The sequence below is a fragment of the Narcine bancroftii genome, chromosome 5 (assembly GCF_036971445.1).
Source record: "Narcine bancroftii isolate sNarBan1 chromosome 5, sNarBan1.hap1, whole genome shotgun sequence".
NCBI lineage: Eukaryota > Metazoa > Chordata > Chondrichthyes > Torpediniformes > Narcinidae > Narcine > Narcine bancroftii.
Window position 1 is genome coordinate 171,457,107 of NC_091473.1, and position 20,076 is coordinate 171,477,182.

Here is a 20,076-nt window from a genome sequence, read left to right on the forward strand (position 1 = left end):
GAGCAACCTCAAATGCTGTGTCGCAATGAAAGGAGGGGGACAGAAAGCTGTAGTAGTAGTTGTAATCTTTGGCTTGGCTTCGCGGACGAAGATTTATGGAGGGGGTAAAAGTCCACGTCAGCTGCAGGCTCGTTTGTGGCTGACAAATCCGATGCGGGACAGGCAGACACGGTTGCAGCGGCTGCAGGGGAAAATTGGTTGGTTGGGGTTGGGTGTTGGGTTTTTCCTCCTTTGCCTTTTGTCAGTGAGGTGGGCTCTGCGGTCTTCTTCAAAGGAGATTGCTGCCCGCCAAACTGTGAGGCGCCAAGATGCACGGTTTGAGGCGAGATCAGCCCACTGGCGGTGGTCAATGTGGCAGGCACCAAGAGATTTCTTTAGGCAGTCCTTGTACCTTTTCTTTGGTGCACCTCTGTCACGGTGGCCAGTGGAGAGCTCGCCATATAACACGATCTTGGGAAGGCGATGGTCCTCCATTCTGGAGACGTGACCCACCCAGTGCAGCTGGATCTTCAGCAGCGTGGACTCGATGCTGTCGACCTCTGCCATCTCGAGTACTTCAACGTTAGGGATGAAAGCGCTCCAATGGATGTTGAGGATGGAGCGGAGACAACACTGGTGGAAGCGTTCTAGGAGCCGTAGGTGATGCCGGTAGAGGACCCATGATTCGGAGCCGAACAGGAGTGTGGGTATGACAACGGCTCTGTATACACTTTGTGAGGTTTTTCAGTTGGTTGTTTTTCCAGACTCTTGTGTAGTCTTCCAAAGGCGCTCTTTGCCTTGGCGAGTCTGTTGTCTATCTCATTGTCGATCTTTGCATCTGATGAAATGGTGCAGCCGAGATAGGTAAACTGGTTGACCGTTTTGAGTTTTGTGTGCCCGATGGAGATGTGGGGGGCTGGTAGTCATGGTGGGGAGCTGGCTGATGGAGGACCTCAGTTTTCTTCAGGCTGACTTCCAGGCCAAACATTTTGGCAGTTTCCGCAAAGCAGGACGTCAAGCGCTGAAGAGCTGGCTCTGAATGGGCAACTAAAGCGGCATCGTCTGCAAAGAGTAGTTCACGGACAAGTTTCTCTTGTGTCTTGGTGTGAGCTTGCAGGCGCCTCAGATTGAAAAGACTGCCATCCGTGCGGTACCGGATGTAAACAGCGTCTTCATTGTTGGGGTCTTTCATGGCTTGGTTCAGCATCATGCTGAAGAAGATTGAAAAGAGGGTTGGTGCGAGAACACAGCCTTACTTCACGCCATTGTTAATGGAGAAGGGTTCAGAGAGCTCATTGCTGTATCTGACCCGACCTTGTTGGTTTTCGTGCAGTTGGATAATCATGTTGGGGGACATCCGATGCGCTCTAGTATTTGCCAAAGCCCTTTCCTGCTCACGGTGTCGAAGGCTTTGGTGAGGTCAACAAAGGTGATGTAGAGTCCTTTGTTTTGTTCTCTGCACTTTTCTTGGAGCTGTCTGAGGGCAAAGACCATGTCAGTAGTTCCTCTGTTTGCGCGAAAGCCGCACTGTGATTCTGGGAGAATATTCTCGGCGACACTAGGTATTATTCTATTTAGTAGAATCCTAGCGAAGATTTTGTCTGCAATGGAGAGCAGCGTGATTCCCCTGTGTTTGAGCAGTCTGATTTCTCGCCTTTGTTTTTGTACAGGGTGATGATGGTGGCATCACGAAGGTCCTGAGGCAGTTTTCCTTGGTCCCAACAAAGCTTGAAAAACTCATGCAGTTTGGCATGCAGAGTTTTGCCGCCAGCCTTCCAGACCTCTGGGGGGGATTCCATCCATACCTGCTGCTTTGCCACTTTTCAGTTGTTCGATTGCCTTATGTCTCATCCAGGGTGAGGACCTCATCCAGCTCTAGCCTTAGGGGCTGTTGAGGGAGCTGGAGCAGGGCGGAATCTTGGATTGAGCGGTTGGCACTGAAAAGAGATTGGAAGTGTTCTGACCATCGGTTGAGGATGGAGATCTTGTCGCTGAGGAGGACTTTGCTGTCTGAGCTGCGCAGCGGGCTTTGGACTTGGGGTGAGGGGCCGTACACAGCCTTTAGAGCCTCGTAGAAACCCCTGAAGTCGCCAATGTCCGCGCTGAGCTGTGTTCGTTTGGCGAGGCTAGTCCACCACTCATTTTGGATCTCCCGGAGTTTGCGCTGAAGATGGCTGCATGCGCGACGGAAGGCTTGTTTCATCTCTGGTCAGGACAGCTTTGTAAGGTGAGCCTGGTGGGCAGCTCGCTTCTTTGCCAGCAGGTCCTGGATTTAGGAAAGGGACTAAGTATTGATGCAGGTGGTATTGGTATTAGCTGGTAAGAGTGAGTCTCCGTCAACTGGAAAATTCACATTTCCGGCATCCATGATCCCTGTATATGTTGCTTGATGGAGTATTTTTAAATATTAGTTACTTTAATTTTTTTTGCAAATTCTGGCTATCCAGAAACAGATTGGTTTTGAAATTTACTTTGATTTTTTTTTTAACCACATCTTTTTCATTGCTTCATAACACCACAGATTGAGTGCATTCACGTAAGTCTAATCAGTTTATAATTGCTATTGATATGGTGTGCATTTGTTCCAATTGTAGTATTGGTTGACTTTATTAATTTAACTCATGAGAATTTTGTGATTCCTTGAACCACAGCACCAGAAAAAATTAATGGAATTTCAGTTGCCTCAGTTTTTGGCCTGCAGTAGCAAAATAGGGCTTTACCTGGGTAATCCCATTCGTGGCTCACATGTGAAATACTGTTCACAGCACTGTATGCTGTTTCGGATGCAGTATAATTTGTGTGTATTATTGCAAGGAAGAATATATGCTTCTTTGTTAATTAATTTCAGATTTTGTGGGAACTATGATTGTAGAAATTGGGACCGTGAACTTCATTTCACTTTTTATGTCAAGCCATGACCTCGTGGTTACTAAATCCAGTTGAATGTACTTATCGGAAATTATCTTGCAGGTGTTTTACTGATAAAGCAAATATTATTTATTTCTGAAGGCTTCATCTCTGTTTTGTAGCTTTAATTTGTATCATTGTTTTACATTTCATATCTCGTACACTTAAGTTAAAGGTTGATTACATCACTTTTTTTTCATGTAACATCTGGACTCTTAAAGTATTTGTTTGGGCTTCTTTTGGAGATATTAATGTACCACTGGTGCAAACAGGTGCAAGTACCATTTACAGGTTGTGGAAATCTTGGTTACAATAGTTCTATTTTTCAAAGAGAGCATGAGTTAACTCTTATTAATACTTTTGGGATTGATTGACCTCAGTGAACATGCATTTATAGTTTGAGATGATTGCAGGCATGGTTGGCGTAGCGGTGAGCACAAGGCCTTTACAGTGCCAGTGATCGGGACCAGGGTTCAAATCCCGGCTGTCTGTAAGGAGTTTGCACATTCTCCCCTTGTCTGCATGGGTTTTCCTGGGGACTCCAGTTTCCTCCCATCATTCTAAACGTGCCAGGGGTGTAGGTTAATTAGGTGTGAATTGGGCAGCATGGACTGGTGGGCTGAAATGGCCTGTTAGAGTGCTGTGTGTCTAAATTTGGGTGGCACGGTTGACGTGCAGGTTGCATCATGATTATGATGGGGATCTGAGAGTGTTGAAGTTTCAACATAATAGGTTCACTGTACCTTTTGGGGACTTGTTCATGTTCATGGTGTCACAGACAAGACGAGCATTTATAGTGCAATGTTGTTTGTGCTTATTAATGGTAGAGTTGTATCTAATGGTTTAACTCTTTCAGATAGTATTTAAGAATTCACCACATTGGTAAGTCTGGTATCATATAATGGCCAGACCAGATAAAAATGTTACTTTAAATTAATTTTTTTAATATTTAGACATATAGCACGGTATCAAGCCATTTTGGCCCACAAGTCCATGCCGCCCAATTTACACCCAATTAACCTACGCCCCTGGTGCATTTGGAACGGTGGGATCAATCCGGAGCCCCCGGAAAACCGACACAGACACGGGGAGAACATACTAACTCCTATGCCAACTGTACTGCCCCTTTGGTGAGCTAGATCTGTTTTAATAATATGCAACATTAGTTATTTTGTGTTTCTCATTATAATTGATGAGTTTTTCTAAATTGAGATTATGAATTAAAATTAAATTTGATAGTTACAATGGTAAGATTGGAACTCTTGTTTCTCATTTATTAGTATAGGTTTCTGTGAGGCAAGTCCAAATACCATATCCATGTCATGTTGCAAATAAAATTAGTTCACCTGTTATTCAAGTTTAAAATAATCCACCTGTTCATCAATACTTACAAGGGACAGAATTTTGCAGCTTTATTTTTGGCCACTTCAAGACTGATGGCGGTGGTATGTGCAAATTGAAGATGAGGAGTTGCAGAACTGGCTCTGAAGAAATGAGAATTGATAATTCATAGGAGCAGATATTGACTTAATTTTTGCCCCAGTATGACCTTTGTCAATCCTTTTTAAAAAACTTTATTTATTCGTTCAAAAAACAAATAATATATGACATATACAGCGATTAAACATGAACATTTTTTTATATATATATATAAAAAAAGAAAAAAAGAGCCCCCACCCCTCACCCCCCCTTTCAGCCAACTCTCCTAAGGAGAGCCATAAAAAAGAAAAAAGAAAGAATATTTTAAAAAAAGTTAAATATACATATTAAAATCTAATCAATACAAATTGAAATGTAAATATTCTGAGTATAACAACCACTTATTAATAAAAAAATTATTATCATGTGAAACATACAAAAATTTTTTCCATTATTAAATTATTTAACCTCATTATGCCATCTATTAATATCAATCATATTTATATCTTTCCAAGTACTAGCAATACATTTTTTCGCTGCGGATAAAGCTAAATATACAAAAGCAAGCTGAAACTTGTCTCATCCCAAGCCTTTCAGGGGTTGCAAACTACCCAATAAAAATACTGTTGGATCGAAAACTATTTTAATCTTATACAGATATTCTAAAAACGATTGAATTTTCTTCCAAAAAGATTGTATATGTATACATGACCAGACAGCATGAAAAAAAGTTACAACCGTATCACCACATCTAAAACAAATCTGATTCATTAAAACCATTTTTAAAAATTTTTCAGGTGTCAAATATAATTGATGTAAAAAATTGTAATTAATCATTGCATAACGTGCATTTATCAATCTAGTTACACTAACATAACAGATATCTAACCAATCCTCTTTAGAAAAAGTAAAACCAATATCCGCTTCCCATTTAATTTTAGATCTATCCCAACCCTTTTTATCCATTCCATCCTGTAATATTTGATACATAAATGAAATATAACCCTTCTCTGGTACCTTCATAAGAGAAGTTTCAAATTTAGTCATTTTAGGTAAAATCATATCTCTACCAAACATACATTTTACCAAAGATTGAATTTGATAATAAAGAAATAAAGAATTCTTATCAATACCAAAATCTTCTCTCATCTGATTAAAAGATAAAAACTTACCCTCTTTCAAACAATCTCCCAAATTTTTCACACATTTAAATCTCCAATGCAATAAACTTTGATTATGTATTGAAAAAGAAATAAGTTGATTATTATACAATGGAGTCAAAGCCAATAATTTACCCCTAGAACCTATCATTTTATTTTTCTTTATCCATAACTTCATTAAATGTTTTAGTATATTGTAACAAATTCATATTCCACCTAAACAAAAATTGATGTATTTCAAATTCAGAAATACTTGCCATCTCAATTTTAGCCCAACTAGGAGGCCTTACCAAATCCATCAATGAACTAATAAATATAAGTTGGTCTGCCTCATAATAATTTTGAAAATGTGGTAAACGTAATCCCCCAACTCATATTTCTAAGTTAATTTATTCAACTTTATTCAAAGCTACACTCGAAAATTTACCCCTCCATTAAAAACTCCCTAACCATTTTATTTAAATCTCGAATAAAAATTTTATCAAGTAAATAGAATGAAACAAATTTTGTATATGCAAAAAAATATTCATCTTAATTGTATTTATCCTTCCCATTAAATTCCCAATTAAATTTATATCCAGAAAGACATCCATATTGTATTAAACATTCCTTCAAATGCAAAAGTGACTGAGCTGGATTTGTTAAATACACCAATATGTCATCAGCAAATAAATAAATTTTATATGTGATTTTGTCTTATCAACTGTGCTAAAGGTTCAATCACTAACGCAAACAAAGCTGGTGATAAAGGACAACCTTGACGAGTTGATCGAATTAACTTAAAAGATTCTGAAATCAAACCATTTGTCAATACTCTAGCTACCGGTTTACTATTTAGATCCCTAATCCAACCAATAAAAGAAGGACCAAACTTAAATTTCTCCAAAACTTTAAACAAAAAATTCCATTGAACTCTATCAAATGCTTTTTCTGCATCTAAGAATATCACCATCGGATGATCTAAAGATTGTCAAAATCTATTGATCAAACTAATCCCTCGCAAAATATTATCTGAAGCATACCTATTCTTTATAAAACCTGTTTGATCAATATGTATCAACTTTGGTAAAAATTTAACCAATCTATTCACTAATACTTTAGCTTATTTTATAATCTACATTTAACAATGAAATTGGTCTATATGAAGATACCTTCAAAGGATCTCTATCTTTTTTTAGGAATTACTGTAATTAAAGCACTAGAACAAGACTCAGGTAAATCATAATATTCTCCAACTTGATGTAATACATCCCCAAACACTGTAGATAAATCATCATAAAAATTTTTATAAAATTCAACCGAAAATCCATAATCACCAGACAATTTACCATTTGGCGTTTCCAGCATAGCCATTTTAATTTCCGAATCAGTAAATGGTTCTTCTAACTCCTGTATATCTCCATCCTCTAATATCGGTAAATTCAACTGTGATTAAAAAAAAATAAATCGATCCAGTTTCCTGCTTTCCTTCAGATGTATATAACTTTTTATAAAATGAATAAAATTCATCATTAATCTCACGAGGTTTATAAGTAATAAGAGAATTCCGTCTAACAGCATTAATAGTCCTTGATATCTGTTCTTTCTTTAATTGCCACGCTTTCTCTCCCCATTCGTAGTACCATTGTTTAGTCCTATTAATCAGACATTCAAATTGATAAGATTGCAAGGTATTATATTTCAATTTCAACCTAGATAATTCTATTTTCTGATCTTCTGTAGCATCTTTCTGAAATTCCTTTTCTAACTCATCGATCTGTTTCTCTAATTCAAGACTCTCATTTAATCGATTCTTTTGTATTTTAGAAGTATAACTAATTATTTGTCCTCTCAAATAGGCTTTCATAGCATCCCATAATATAAACTTACTTTGAACAGATTTAGAATTTTCTTTCAAAAAAAATTAATTTGTTTTTTCAAAAAATCAATAAATTCCGTATTTTTTAACAACATTGTATTAAATCTGCAACGATAAGCTATTTGAATTTTCTCAGAAGTTTCATATGTTGGTAAAACACGTGTTTGGTAGAGATATGATTTTACCTGAAATGAATAAATTTGAGACTTATGAAGGGTTATATTTCATTTATGTATCAAATACTACAGGATGGTATGGATAAAAAGATAAATGGGAAGTGGAGATCGGTTTTATTTTTTCTGAGGATGATTGGTCAGATATTTGTTATGATAGTGTAACTAGACTGATAAATGCACATTATGCAATGATTAATTATAATTTTTTACATCAATGATACTTAACATCTGAAAAACTAAAAAAGTATGGTTTTCATGAATCAGATTTGTGATTTGGATGTGGTAATGCTGTTGGAATTTTTTTTCATGCGGTTTGGTCATTATATATATATTTATATATATTTTTATATATATATATATAAAATCTTTTTGGAAGAAAGTACAATTGTTTCTGGAATAAGATTAAAATAGTTTTAGATCCAACAGTATTTTTATTGGGTAGTTTGCAACCTCTGAAAGGCTTGGGATTAAATAAGTTTCAGCTTGCTTTTGTATATTTAGTTTTATCCGTAGCAAAAAAATGTATTGCTAGTATGTGGAAAGGTACAAATATGATTGATATTAATAGATCGCATAATGAGATGAAATATTGTTTAATAATGGAAAAATTACGTTTCACGCAATAACTATAGTTTCTTTATTAATGTGGTGAAAATTACTTTTGATGATTCTACATATCTAGAGATAATACCAATGCTGAACTTTGACTTCATTTGGAGAAGTATAATAAGGAGTTATTGGAAATAAAATTAAGCATGCTCTTGGGTTTTAATAGAAGTTATTAATGAAGGTTTAAAAGCCAGATAATTATGCAATGGGAAAGACTGTATACAGCGACTCTGTGGGTAACAAATGACCTGACTTAAGGAAATCTGACTTTTTGGAAATTCTGCTACAATTAATAAATATTGAATGGTAATCATCCACAACTAGGTGCAGTAAATTATCCATTTGTTTAATTACAATACAACCCTGATAATCCCAAATCGGATTCTCTGAAATGCTCATTTATCCCAAGGTTTTTTTTGGAGCCGAACTAACCTCACAGGTTGAAAAATTAATCATCAACTTGAAATTAGAATGATGATTGTCCTCATTTCAGGTAACTCCCTCCCCTCTCTCTTTCCACTTTTTCTTTACCTCCTATTGTCTTTTCTCTCTAACTCTCCCTCAAACTGCGTGCTACTGACTCCCGGCTGCTAGTGGTCAGAAGAGTACCTTGTCTTGGTGTCATCAAGGAGAATGGCCTCCCGGGCAGGAGTGGGACCTTGGACTCAATGGCGTTCCCTCTCCTCCCTCCTCAGTGCACCAGATACCGACTCTGAACCCTCCCCTCGGCCTACTACTGCACACAAACACCAGACTCCCTGGTGTGCGTGTGTGGTAGGCCTAGGGGAAGATTCGGAGTTGGGACTCCAGGATCGGGAGCTCTGGTGACCGGGGAGACAGGAGCCCACCATCTTGCCAATGAGTGTTCCACCAGCCTGGAAAGCTTCCCTGGGGATCAGCGCAGCAGGGATCGGCTGCGGTGTTGGGTTTGCATCAGGGATGCTTGAATAAAAAGGTGGGGGGAGAATAGGAGAGGAGGAAGAAGGTGAAGGGGAGGTGCACAGGTCAACAGGAAAGTAGTAATCGGTGGATATTGGTGGGAGGGCAGAAGAGAATAAAACTGAGAAGTGATGGGGAAAGGAATAGAGAAGAAAGGTAATAGAAGGATAGGGAAAGAGAGAGAGAGAGAGAAAAGAAGGGGCCAAACAGAGCTGAAGGTCAATGGAGAACTCTCTATCTGGTTGGAGAATGCCCAGATGGAATATTAGGAGTTCCCCCAGTTTGCGGGTAGCCTCAGTTTGGAGTTGTTAGTTTAGGGTTTGCTGAATCTTGGTGGTCAGTGGTACTATTCGTTTCTTTAATATTTTAGTGGCAACCTTTTGCAGTTCTTAAAGCAACTTCTTTCTTCGTGTCTCCCTTGATTATAGCCACAGCAAGGCAACTCAGAGGTGGATATTCTGTAGTGCGACTCATTATTGTTGCTGATACGGCCAAGTACAATTGTGTCACCTGCAAACTTAATGAGTCTGTTGGAGCTGGACCTGGTTGGTGTTGCAGTTGTGGGTCAGTACCGTGAACAGAGTGGGCTGAACACACATGAGGTGCACCAGTGCTCAGCGAGTTGTTGCTCGTTGGTCTGGTACTGAGTCAAACAGACGGCAGTCTTTCCGTTGGGAAGTCCAGAATGCAGTTACAGAGGTGGGGGGGTTTGTTGAGTCACAGCAAGGACAGCTTCTAGGGAATGATCAAATTCAATGCAAAGCAGGTCGATGCCTGGTGGAACAGTTTCTTTTTTTTTAGGCAAATTGAAATGGCTCCAGTATTTCTTGGGAGGTGTGTTTTGATGTATTCCATCACCAGGTGCTCAGTAAGTATTTTAGAATGGTGGAGGTCAGTGTCACTGTTACTGTTGCCCTCTTAGGTACCAGGATAATGGTAGTTATCTTGAAACTTGCAGAGGCAATGGACTGCTGAGGAAGATATCTGTAAAGACCTGTCAGTTACCTTTGAGGTACCTTCTATATTATATCAGAAGCTCTCATCAGATAAGATACTATTTATTGTACAGTACGTTTCCGATGATCCACAAATTATATTTTTAGTTATCCAAAATTTTAAAAGTTGTAAGCAGAGATCACATTTTTTGTTAAGAATTAAACATTATTTCATGCTTGAAAAATCTTCCGTTTTTTTTTCTTATTGTTTAACAGCTGATACAAGTATTATGTTGGTGCTACTAATATAAAATAGACTTGTAATGTTAAATTAAATTGCCTTTAATTTGCTATAAGGCAGACAAAAATTTGCCATTGGCATTGCCCAGCACCCTTAATAATGAGAGAAAGAGGCAAAAGAGAGTCCCATCAGAGTCACCGAGTGCCCATGGATTTGCCTCCAGAGCTCCTGTAAGCTCTGTAAACACGTGAAACTCCAGTTCAGTTCAAACCATCGGTAACCCCAGCCCAGATCCAAACCTTCAATACAATGAACAAGCCTTCAGCGTCCAGGGCCTTTCAAGAGCCTTCTTGCCCTCAGCACCCACTCGAATCCTGGTTCCAATATCTGGTTCTTGCTTGCCAGAGTCCAGCAGCCTGCAGCCTAGTGTGAGTCCTTTGACCTCAAGTTGGCATCCTCGTCCACAAGTTGCCAACAGTTCACTACCTGTGTGGGTCCTTCAGCCGCAGAGCTCCTTACTGGTTCACTACCATGGTCACTGTCCTTGGGGTCGTCTCCTCTGTTTTCTCATTCTCAATGCTGGGGTGGGGGGGGGGGGTCTTCTCCCCGTTACTGGTGCCCTGTGCCAGTCAGCTGCTCTCCTGGAGTTTGCAACCCCTCGTGGACACTGCTGAACCATCATGGGCCCAGACCTCAAGCTTGTAGGATTTTAAATAAAACAACATCAGATCCTTTAACAAGCCGTTGAAAACCTGTACGGAATTGTCAGCAGTAGGACCGTGCAGTCGGACCCTGTAGGGGAGCACTGTGTGTCTGCTCCTTGTTTTCACCAGTGGCACCATTGCCATTACAGCAACTTCAGCAATGCTGCAACGTCAAGTCAACTATAAAGAAGTATTTGACACCAAATACCTGTACTTTTTAAGGAGATTTAGGGAGTTGTGAAATACTCTATAAAATTTCCACTGGTGTACTGTGAAAATTGTACTTAGTAGCTGCTTCACATCCTGGTTTGGTAGTTTGAGTGCCCAGGAATGCAGAAGGCAGCAAACCGAGCCAGGTCCATCACAGGCTCCAACCTCCCACACATTGAAGACATACATCTATGTCAGGGAATATAATGATTATCATAAATGAACCCCATCAGCCTGGTCACAACCTCTTCTCACTGCTATTTTCACGTAGAAGGTACAGAAGTCCAAGACCAACACCACTTGTTTCAAGAACAGTTTCTTTCCAATGACCATCAAGCTTTTGAAACTCCTCATATAAAGCAAATCACAGACTGCTCTGACACCACAAAAGAATTGTCTTCACTATTGTCATGGCACTACTTTTCTTGCACTGTGGCAACTGTAAATGTTTACAGGTACACAATTCTTTATCCGGACATCTAAAATCCGGAAAGCTCCAAAATCCGGCAAGTGGGGACCAGCAGTCGGGGGAGGTGGCCGAGGGAGACTGCCAGGTGGTCAGGGGAGGCGGCCGGGGGAGACTGCTGGGTAGCCGAGGGACTGGTGGCCGGGGGAGACTGCCGGGTGGCCGAGGGACTGGCGGCCAGGGTAGACTGCCGGGCGTTCGAGGGACTGGCGGCCGGGGGAGACTGCTGGGCGGCTGAGGTACTGGCAGCTGGGGGACACTGCCGGGCGGCCGAGGGAGAGGCGGCCGAGTGGGGAGGGGGGAGTGGCCGGGGTCCGTTGGTGGGGGGGGTAGGCCGAGGGACCGCAGTTCAGGGAGGCGGCTGTGTGGCCGAGGGACCGGCGGTCGGGGGAGACGTCTGGGCAACTGGAAGGGGGTGGGGGTTGATATGGCAGCATAATTCGGGTGGGCTTTCCGAAATCCAGAAAAATCAAAAATTCGGAACACACTGTCCCCCAAGGGTTCCGGATAAAGGATCGTGTACCTGTATTATCTTTTGTATTTATGATCTCTAATGTTGTTACGAGGCCAGAGGACCCCAAAACCCAGCAGCAAGAGATAGTCACCAAGACAAATGGTTACTTAAACAAAAGTTGCTTTTAATTATCTTTAAACATGAAAATAGAATCACACTTTAACTAACTATCCTAACTTAACCCCCTTCTAATTCTAAGCACACGTGTGTGTAAGTTCAGAAAAGTTCTTTGGTTCACAGTCCAATCTCACAATCTCACTTCTTATTCCTCCAAGTTCACTGGTTGCAGGCAATTTTTAGACTATGCACAGAATTTAACATTTATAAAATACACCAGGTTTTGGTGCTTGAAAGGTAAATGGTTACCGCTCAGGAAGGTTCTTGTTGGTTTTCAGAGATTTGTGGTACAATGGACACCCAGCCACCTCAGTGTCTTTCTGACAAAACTTGCTTCCTTCAAGGTTCTCCAGATGATAACCTCTTTCTTTCAGGTTATCACAGAGTACCTTTTTGTTTCTCTTATTCCAAGTGAAACATGAGACAGCCAGTCCTCTTGCATGAACTACAAGGGCTTTGACCAGGCTGAATCAAGCACTTACAAACCTGTCTTCCAAATGGGGCTTTCCACAAGTTTGCCAGCTTGTCCTGTTCCAGTCCCAGCTTCTGTTGCTGACTAATACTGTAGAAGTGATCGGTGTGTGTGTGTCTCTCTCTCTCTGTCTGAGAGAAAGCCTGTAGACTTGCAAAATCACATGACCCTCTTAGAACAACTCCAGACAATCTGTAGATTCAACAAGACCTTTCACCTGTCGCCTTTTATAAACAGCAATCCATTAGTTAAGTCTCTTGGGCGCTCTCCAAAGCTCTTGCAAAAGCTGTGGAGCCGATATGTCTAGCATTGGCAGAGCTCCAGTATTTAAAATAAGATCTGATTTAAAGTGCCTGTATGTGACCTACCCTAACAAACCTTTCCCAATTTATCTCCCCAAAACATAGCTCTATACTCAGTCACAATGTACGTTATTGTAGTTGCCTTTTTTTCATGAAATACCTGTTTGGCTTCAAATGCGAATTTTGGTGAATATGTCTATTGCACAATATATATGACGATAAATGTATTATTATCAAAGTCACGATTATGGGATAAATCAGAGTTCTTTGTGATGCTCTGGCTTACTGTTCTTTAACCAGTCTCGTTGAAACCTATTTTCTAACCATTACCACAGTATTGATTGAGGAACTTGTACTGTGTTGCATTTCTAAGTTAAGGTATTTAATTTACAGCGCAGTAATAGAGGCCCTTCCCACCCGCAAGCCCAAGATACCCAAATATACCAATTATCCTACAAACCCGATATGTTTTTAGAGGGTGGGGGAGGAAATCAGAGCACCCGGAAGAAACCCACGCAAATATGTACATACTCCTTACTGACAGTGCTGGATCCAAACCTGATTGTGCTAACCGCTACGTTAACTGCACCACCCTTTAGCTTTGGAAAACTCTAACTTGTAATTTGTTGGGAGAAATAATTTTTGTGTGCAGGTGTGCACAGCTTAACGTTCAAACGGGCAACGTTCGAACCCTTATATGTCCATCATTCGTGGTCTGATGGGGTTATAATGGAGTTCAGTCAGAAATACTGATTGGAGAACATGAGAACGGGATTTAACAGACGTAATCAAAACTGAAGAAGAGGCCAGGAAAAGGAAACTGCAGAAGGAGAAGAAGAACAGATGCAGAAGAGGTTGACTATTAAGGGGTTGGCCACATTCTTTGCAGACCATAACAGCTTGCTGAAGATATGGAGACTATTAAGGGCTGGCCACATTCTTTGCAGACCATAACAGCTTGCTGAAGAGATGGAGCCAAACACTGAATGCTTTTCACTGATAGAGAGGAATGCCCATGTAGAGTTTGCTGCATATAAAGAAAAAGCAAAGCAAACGAGGCAAACAACATGGGACATATTCCTGAAGAAGGCAACACCTCCCCAAGAAGAGCCTCAGCCAGGTCCTTCAGGCATTACAGAGAGACAGTTCATCAATGAACCTGAAACTCTTCCAGTCGAACACTACGAGCGAGTTGAGAACAGTGACGCGGATGATCCTGATTCTCTTTGCTAAATTGTGTGTGATGTAGGCTAAGAAAGTGTTCACATAAAAAAAATTAAAGTTTAATTTATCGTTGGTTCAGTATCCCACATAGTTTTGCTAAGTATATATATTAATATGGCGTGAGCACATCGTACACATCGCGTAACTCCCAGTTTCACAGAATGCATCGTGGACGTTAAGCGTGTATTTGTATGAATTTTTCCTTTGGCTTTTATTTTTCCTCACCTCTCAGAACAACAAAAAATACTGACAAATATATTGATGTTGATGTGCCACTGAGCAGGGTCATTTTTCCAATCTGCTAATCCTAACCCAAAATAAAATTAATGTTAATATCAAACATTGTGACATTTATCAGAGCTGTAAATTATTTTCGTTTCGAACAGAAGTCCTTATGAAATCGAATGATCCTGAAGAAATGGAAGGAAAATGCTGCACATTGGAAGCAAAACATACTTGATTCCTCTTCAGTGTCAAGTGTTGATAATAATTTCACATCCAAGTTTATGGATCTTTATTTGCTTCACACAATCTCATTAAGTATGACAAGAGTGAATGCTGTATCAAGTTGTGTGTACAGAATGTCTGAGATGGTTATGGTTAACGAGAAGCAGGTAAGATTAGAGCTTTATAGCATTGCCAAAAGTATGTTAATATCGTATTGTTTCATGTCAAATCTAGGTGATGCTTAGATAAAATGCCTGATTATTTTGCAGGTTGCACAGAGCATTGAAGATCACCATCAAGAAGTGATAGCCTTCTGCAGAGAGAATGGTTTCCATGGTCTACTTGCTTATGACTCAGATTATGCATTGTGTAACATCCAGTACTATTTCAGTGCCCATGCCCTTAAACTGAGCCGGAATGGCAAAAGCCTCACTACCAGCCAATACCTGATGCATGAAGTTGCCAAGCAACTGGATCTGAATCCGAGTCGCTTTGTTATCTTCGCTGCACTCTTAGGTGGGTGAATCTATTTTCTGTGAAAGCAAATTTGGAACATTCGAAGTTGGGTAAGGAAATAGTTTCTTGCCCATTGTTTTAGAATATTATTCAATTTAAAATGTGTCATGTAAAAATTTCCAAAATATTTTTGTATTGCGTAGAATGTTTTACCGTTTTGAAATGCTTGATGTTTTTAAAATTTCTTAACGGGCAACTATCTTTCTTTAAATGTTTATTTTACTTCTTAGATTGTTTTCCCTCACGATCTAGCCAATTTTATTTCTTGGCTATCACATGAGAGTAACCTGAGTGATTTAAGCAAGAATCATAACATTACCTTAGTCACTGTAAAAGAGACTTAAATTATTGCAGTCTATCTCATGTTAAAATTGTCCAGAGCTAGAAGAGTTATAATGTGATAGACATTGAAGTAATCATTAATAGCAACCCATTTGGTCAGGAGGAGGATCTAAATATTCTGAGTTGTACTGGAAAGATCAGAAAAATCGTGAAGGATGATTAACAACAAAATCTCTACAATGAAGAGAGGTGGTATGCCTGACAACGAAAAATCAGCCCCTGAGGACTTTGTTGGCAAATTAAGAAATAAAAAAGGATTTAAATGGTGGGTGTTTGTTAAGATCTCTTAGCAGCTCTGAAATGATAAAATGTACTTGGCTTACTAAAAGATGAATTGTGGCTTTGAAGTGGTCATGCTTCATTAATTTGATAATATATTACTTTATGGATCCAGGCATTGTTAAGTACGATTTAACTGATAATATGAAATGGGGTAAATTAAGAACATAGGATCTTCTTTGTTCTGAAAGTTATCTACGTTCATTATGTGCTTGGCAACTTGGATATATTTTCAGAAAAATAAGTTGACATACTCTCACCTAAAAAATCCAGAGAGTTAGTTACTGTCCAAAGGGTGGCATGGTTGGCGTAGCGGTTAATGCAAATCCTTTATAGTGCCAGCGAACGGGACTGAACTGGGGTTCGAATCCCATGTTGTCTGTCAGGAGTTTGTACGTTCTCCCCTTGTCTGCATAGGTTTTCTCCAGGGGTGTAGGTCAATTGGGAGTAAGTTGGGCGGCACGGGCTCTTGGGTCAAAATGGGCTGTTACCGTGCTGTATGTCTAAATAAAAATAAAATGACTTTGCACGTTACATCATTCAGCGGTAAATTTGCAATCTAGTTCAAGGATTTAGATGATAAACTAGTTGGACCACCTGGCATAATAACTTTTGTACTAAACAAAATGGCCTTCAATGTCTCAAGGCTGGAAAATGGTTTGAAATTAGTTTTTATGTACCTAAATATCAGGGATAAGTTGTATTTCAATTTCTTTCTCAATATCTGATGTTTTTATTGTTTGGAAGAAATGAGTATTGATCATCTGTATTAAATCCTGGCAAAAGGAAGCAAAATTCAAAGTAAAAATGAGCTTAGAGCTGATTTTTTTTAAAAATCTGAATGTTTTTAAATCTCAACAGTTTTCCAGCAAAATCTCTTGTAAATTTGGATGTGAGAATGATGGGACAGACATTATGGTTTCAAAAATAAAGCATTGTTTGGAACTATTTAGAATATAAAAGAATCATAATTAGTAAATTCAATTTAACTAACAATAATCAATCTAAATTCATGGACTAAACTTTGGTGCCTGCAAGATATTGTTAACATTGGCAATCAGATTGTTAATGCTCACATAGTCGTTTGCTTTGATTTGGACTCTTATTTCATGGTGAAATTTTTACTTCTACCTGTGATTCTACTTGCATTTTCTACACTTTCTTTTCTTTTTAAAATATTTTTATTGAGTTTAATAAAAAATAACACATATAAATCTAATACATAGGCTGGAATATGAGAAAAGACAGATAATTTGTACATTTCAAATAAAATCTTGATCACACATAGTACAAATTGTGTGCACCCTTCCCAATCAAACCATTATATCAAAATATTAAAAAAGAAATAAAAACAAAAAAAAGGAAAAAGACCCCCCCCCATTAATCAAAACCATCTCTATAAACAAGGTAAACTTGCATATCGAATATAAATTGGCTACAAAGACGTAATCAAGTGCAATCTCCAATCATTCCATGTCAACCGTACACACTGGGAGGGCCTCGCAAAAAATCGCACTGCATGCCATTCCACAATTTGCAGTGGCACATCACAATATGCCAACAACTACAAAAAGTTCTGTGGGGACAGAAGAGCTACAAGGCACCGTGTTCATCTTCGCTCGCGAAGGGATGGGCCATGATAATGATGAATATACATTGGAAATTAAGGACAGACGACATTCAGAAACCAGACCACGCTGTTCAGGAGCATCCAAACGCCTTAATTCTTTAAATTATGGGAATATTCCATGAATGGGCCCCATGTCTTGTAAAAATTCACCTTTACATCTTTAACATTGTATCTGTTTTTTTTAAACTTAGGAAGGACATGATCTCCTGTAACCATTGAGTATGAGTAGGTGAGGGCTGTCTTTTCATTTCATCAAAATTGCCCATCTAGCTACAAATAAAGCACTTAATGGGCATGGCACTAATTTGACCATAAAGATAACTAATAAAGTTTGAAAAAAATCTTCTAAACTAGGGCAAGTCCAAAGCGTATCACTGAAGCATCGAAAATGTTACATTTATCACATAATGATGTGGCATGTCTCGAGGTTCTAGCTCAGAAATAAGACACACTTGAGTGCAGTTGACACTGATTTAATGAACTGGCTGCCATGTAACCAATGGGCGTGACCTGTGCCCCTTCGGGCTCTGATTGGTGTCCTCACGATCTGCCGTTGGTGATTGGCTGGATAGGCACGTTTTGCTGCAGCATCATTGATGGGTGTGGTTTATGTTGCCCTGGGTGCCGATTGGTCCTTTCTCGATCTGTTGCCGGCGATTGGTTGGCAAAGCCCGTTTTGCAGCGGCCTATGGGAACAGGCCTGGTTGATTGCTGTGTTTGAATGGCGTCTTCTGTGTCGGCTTGCAGCGATGGCCGTGTGCCACTACAATGAATCAATATCAGAATGAAAGCAAGAAAGTTTAAGTTTTGAAATATGTTCTCTATGCACCACTTTGAACTGCAATAAACAATTTATCCCAGACCTCATCTATGAGTGAGTGACAAGTCAGAGCCATGTTCCCAATCACTCTTAATCTTAAGTATTGAAGCTATTCTCAAATCATCAGATTGCTATAAATAATTGATATTGAGCCTCGATGAGAAGATTTAAAATCAAAAAGCAAAGCAAGAATGTTTGTTATAGAAATTTGTGAAAAATCAGAAAGTTTAGACTGAATAAAATGTCTAACGTATCTAACTGAAAAAATGATTATCATGTAATTTAAATTTTACCCTCAATTGGACAAAAGAGGCAAAATTGTCTCAAATAAAAAAAAATCTTAAAAGTTTTTAATAAGCACTCTACGCCACTCCCTAAAGCCTATATCTGACAAAGAAGGTACAAAAATATGGTTTGCTCCAATGGGACTAGCAAGGACAAACTATGAATTCCAAAACATTTTCTCAAACTGTGCCCATATTCTCAACCTATGGATTATGTTAATTTAGTGGGGGGGGGGGGGGGGAGATATAAAGGGGCCTAAGACTGCTGAACAGATGTATTTTTAGAAAAATTCAATTCTTGTTTTCACCCAAGAAGGGCGATGAACTAATTTATCAAACTTTAACAAAAGAATCAAATTATGTATATTTATAGCCTGAAAACTGGCCCATGTGAACAAATATGGTTAATATACCATATATTTCAGCATGTTGAGTCGTGAAACCCAAAAAATTCTCTGAAAAACGGGGGTCGACTTGTAGGCCGGATATACTTTTGAGACCTTAAATTCAGTTCAAAATCCAATCTGCACTGATCTGACGTACAAGTCAACGCTTGAAAAACCAGAAATAAAATCCGACTGGGACAGATTTTCATTGAAAACAACAATTAGCACCCGTCAAATTTGCTATGATTGAAAACAGCAACACATTTAAAACCCTTCAGAATCACTCTCACCATCATCGTCTGAAGCAAAGACGGCAACAATCACATCCACTGTTTAAACAGTCATCATATGGGTCGCAGTCTGTATCTGATGAGGCAGTTTCAGCTTCGTCATCAGTGTCCCACAATAAATCCTCTTCTGTCCCATCAATTGCACAAGTGATATCACACTTAGAACAATTTTATCACAGTCTCGACTTTAGCTTTGTCTTATGCCTTGAGCACAAAGTTACACAGCACATCAAGTGATGCAGCAGGCGTTGTCCCCACCTTTAGTAAACAACTTCTCTGAACTCGACATCCATGTATTCCATTCCTCGTGCACATGGTCTTTGAATGAATGGCTTGTTCAGACAGACATGAGAGGTTGCAATATAGACATCAAACCAGCCGGGATAACCAGTATGTAAATATTATGTAGTGCTTATCTATTTCTAGTGTTCTCAGTTAAGTGACTACAAAGCATACCCCGGACTAGCAAACTCTATTCTTTGCGTAAACTGTCTGGCCACCTGTTACACACATTATCTATTATCCATAGATAGATCCATCATGAAAATGTACAAAAATGCCTGCAGGGAATTTTCAGTTTAGTTTTGCGTTTGAAGATTACCATGGGTCTTAATTGCTGTCAATTTCTTTGTATTTTCTTGGAATTGCATCTTGATCATTTTAGTAGCCATTTCCTGGATATGGGGAACCACCTCCTCCTTCGATCTCTACTTTCCTTCATTGCATTGGCTGTTTTTTTAGATATATTCTGTTTAATAGTAGTAATATAAAGCAGTGTAGCCAAGATTTAACCATGTTGATTAAAAAAATTGAGTGAAAGGGTGGAAATTATTGAAAGTTGGCAGGAGTA

The 20,076-nt window shown here is 39.3% G+C and overlaps 1 protein-coding gene across 9 annotated transcripts in view; it reads left to right on the forward strand.

The window, feature by feature from the left end:
- The window catches only part of LOC138764190 (constitutive coactivator of PPAR-gamma-like protein 1), a 130,483-nt gene that overhangs the window by 13,385 nt on the left and 97,022 nt on the right, over nt 1-20,076 (forward strand). For all 9 annotated transcript variants that reach the window (XR_011358042.1, XR_011358044.1, XR_011358043.1 and 6 more), the window contains exon 2: nt 14,949-15,195. Coding sequence is in view for 5 of the 9 variants with exons in the window: in XM_069939766.1 (XP_069795867.1) it covers nt 14,949-15,195 (247 nt within the window). In the remaining 4 variants the exon portion in view is untranslated. The remainder of the gene's footprint in view (nt 1-14,948; nt 15,196-20,076) is intronic.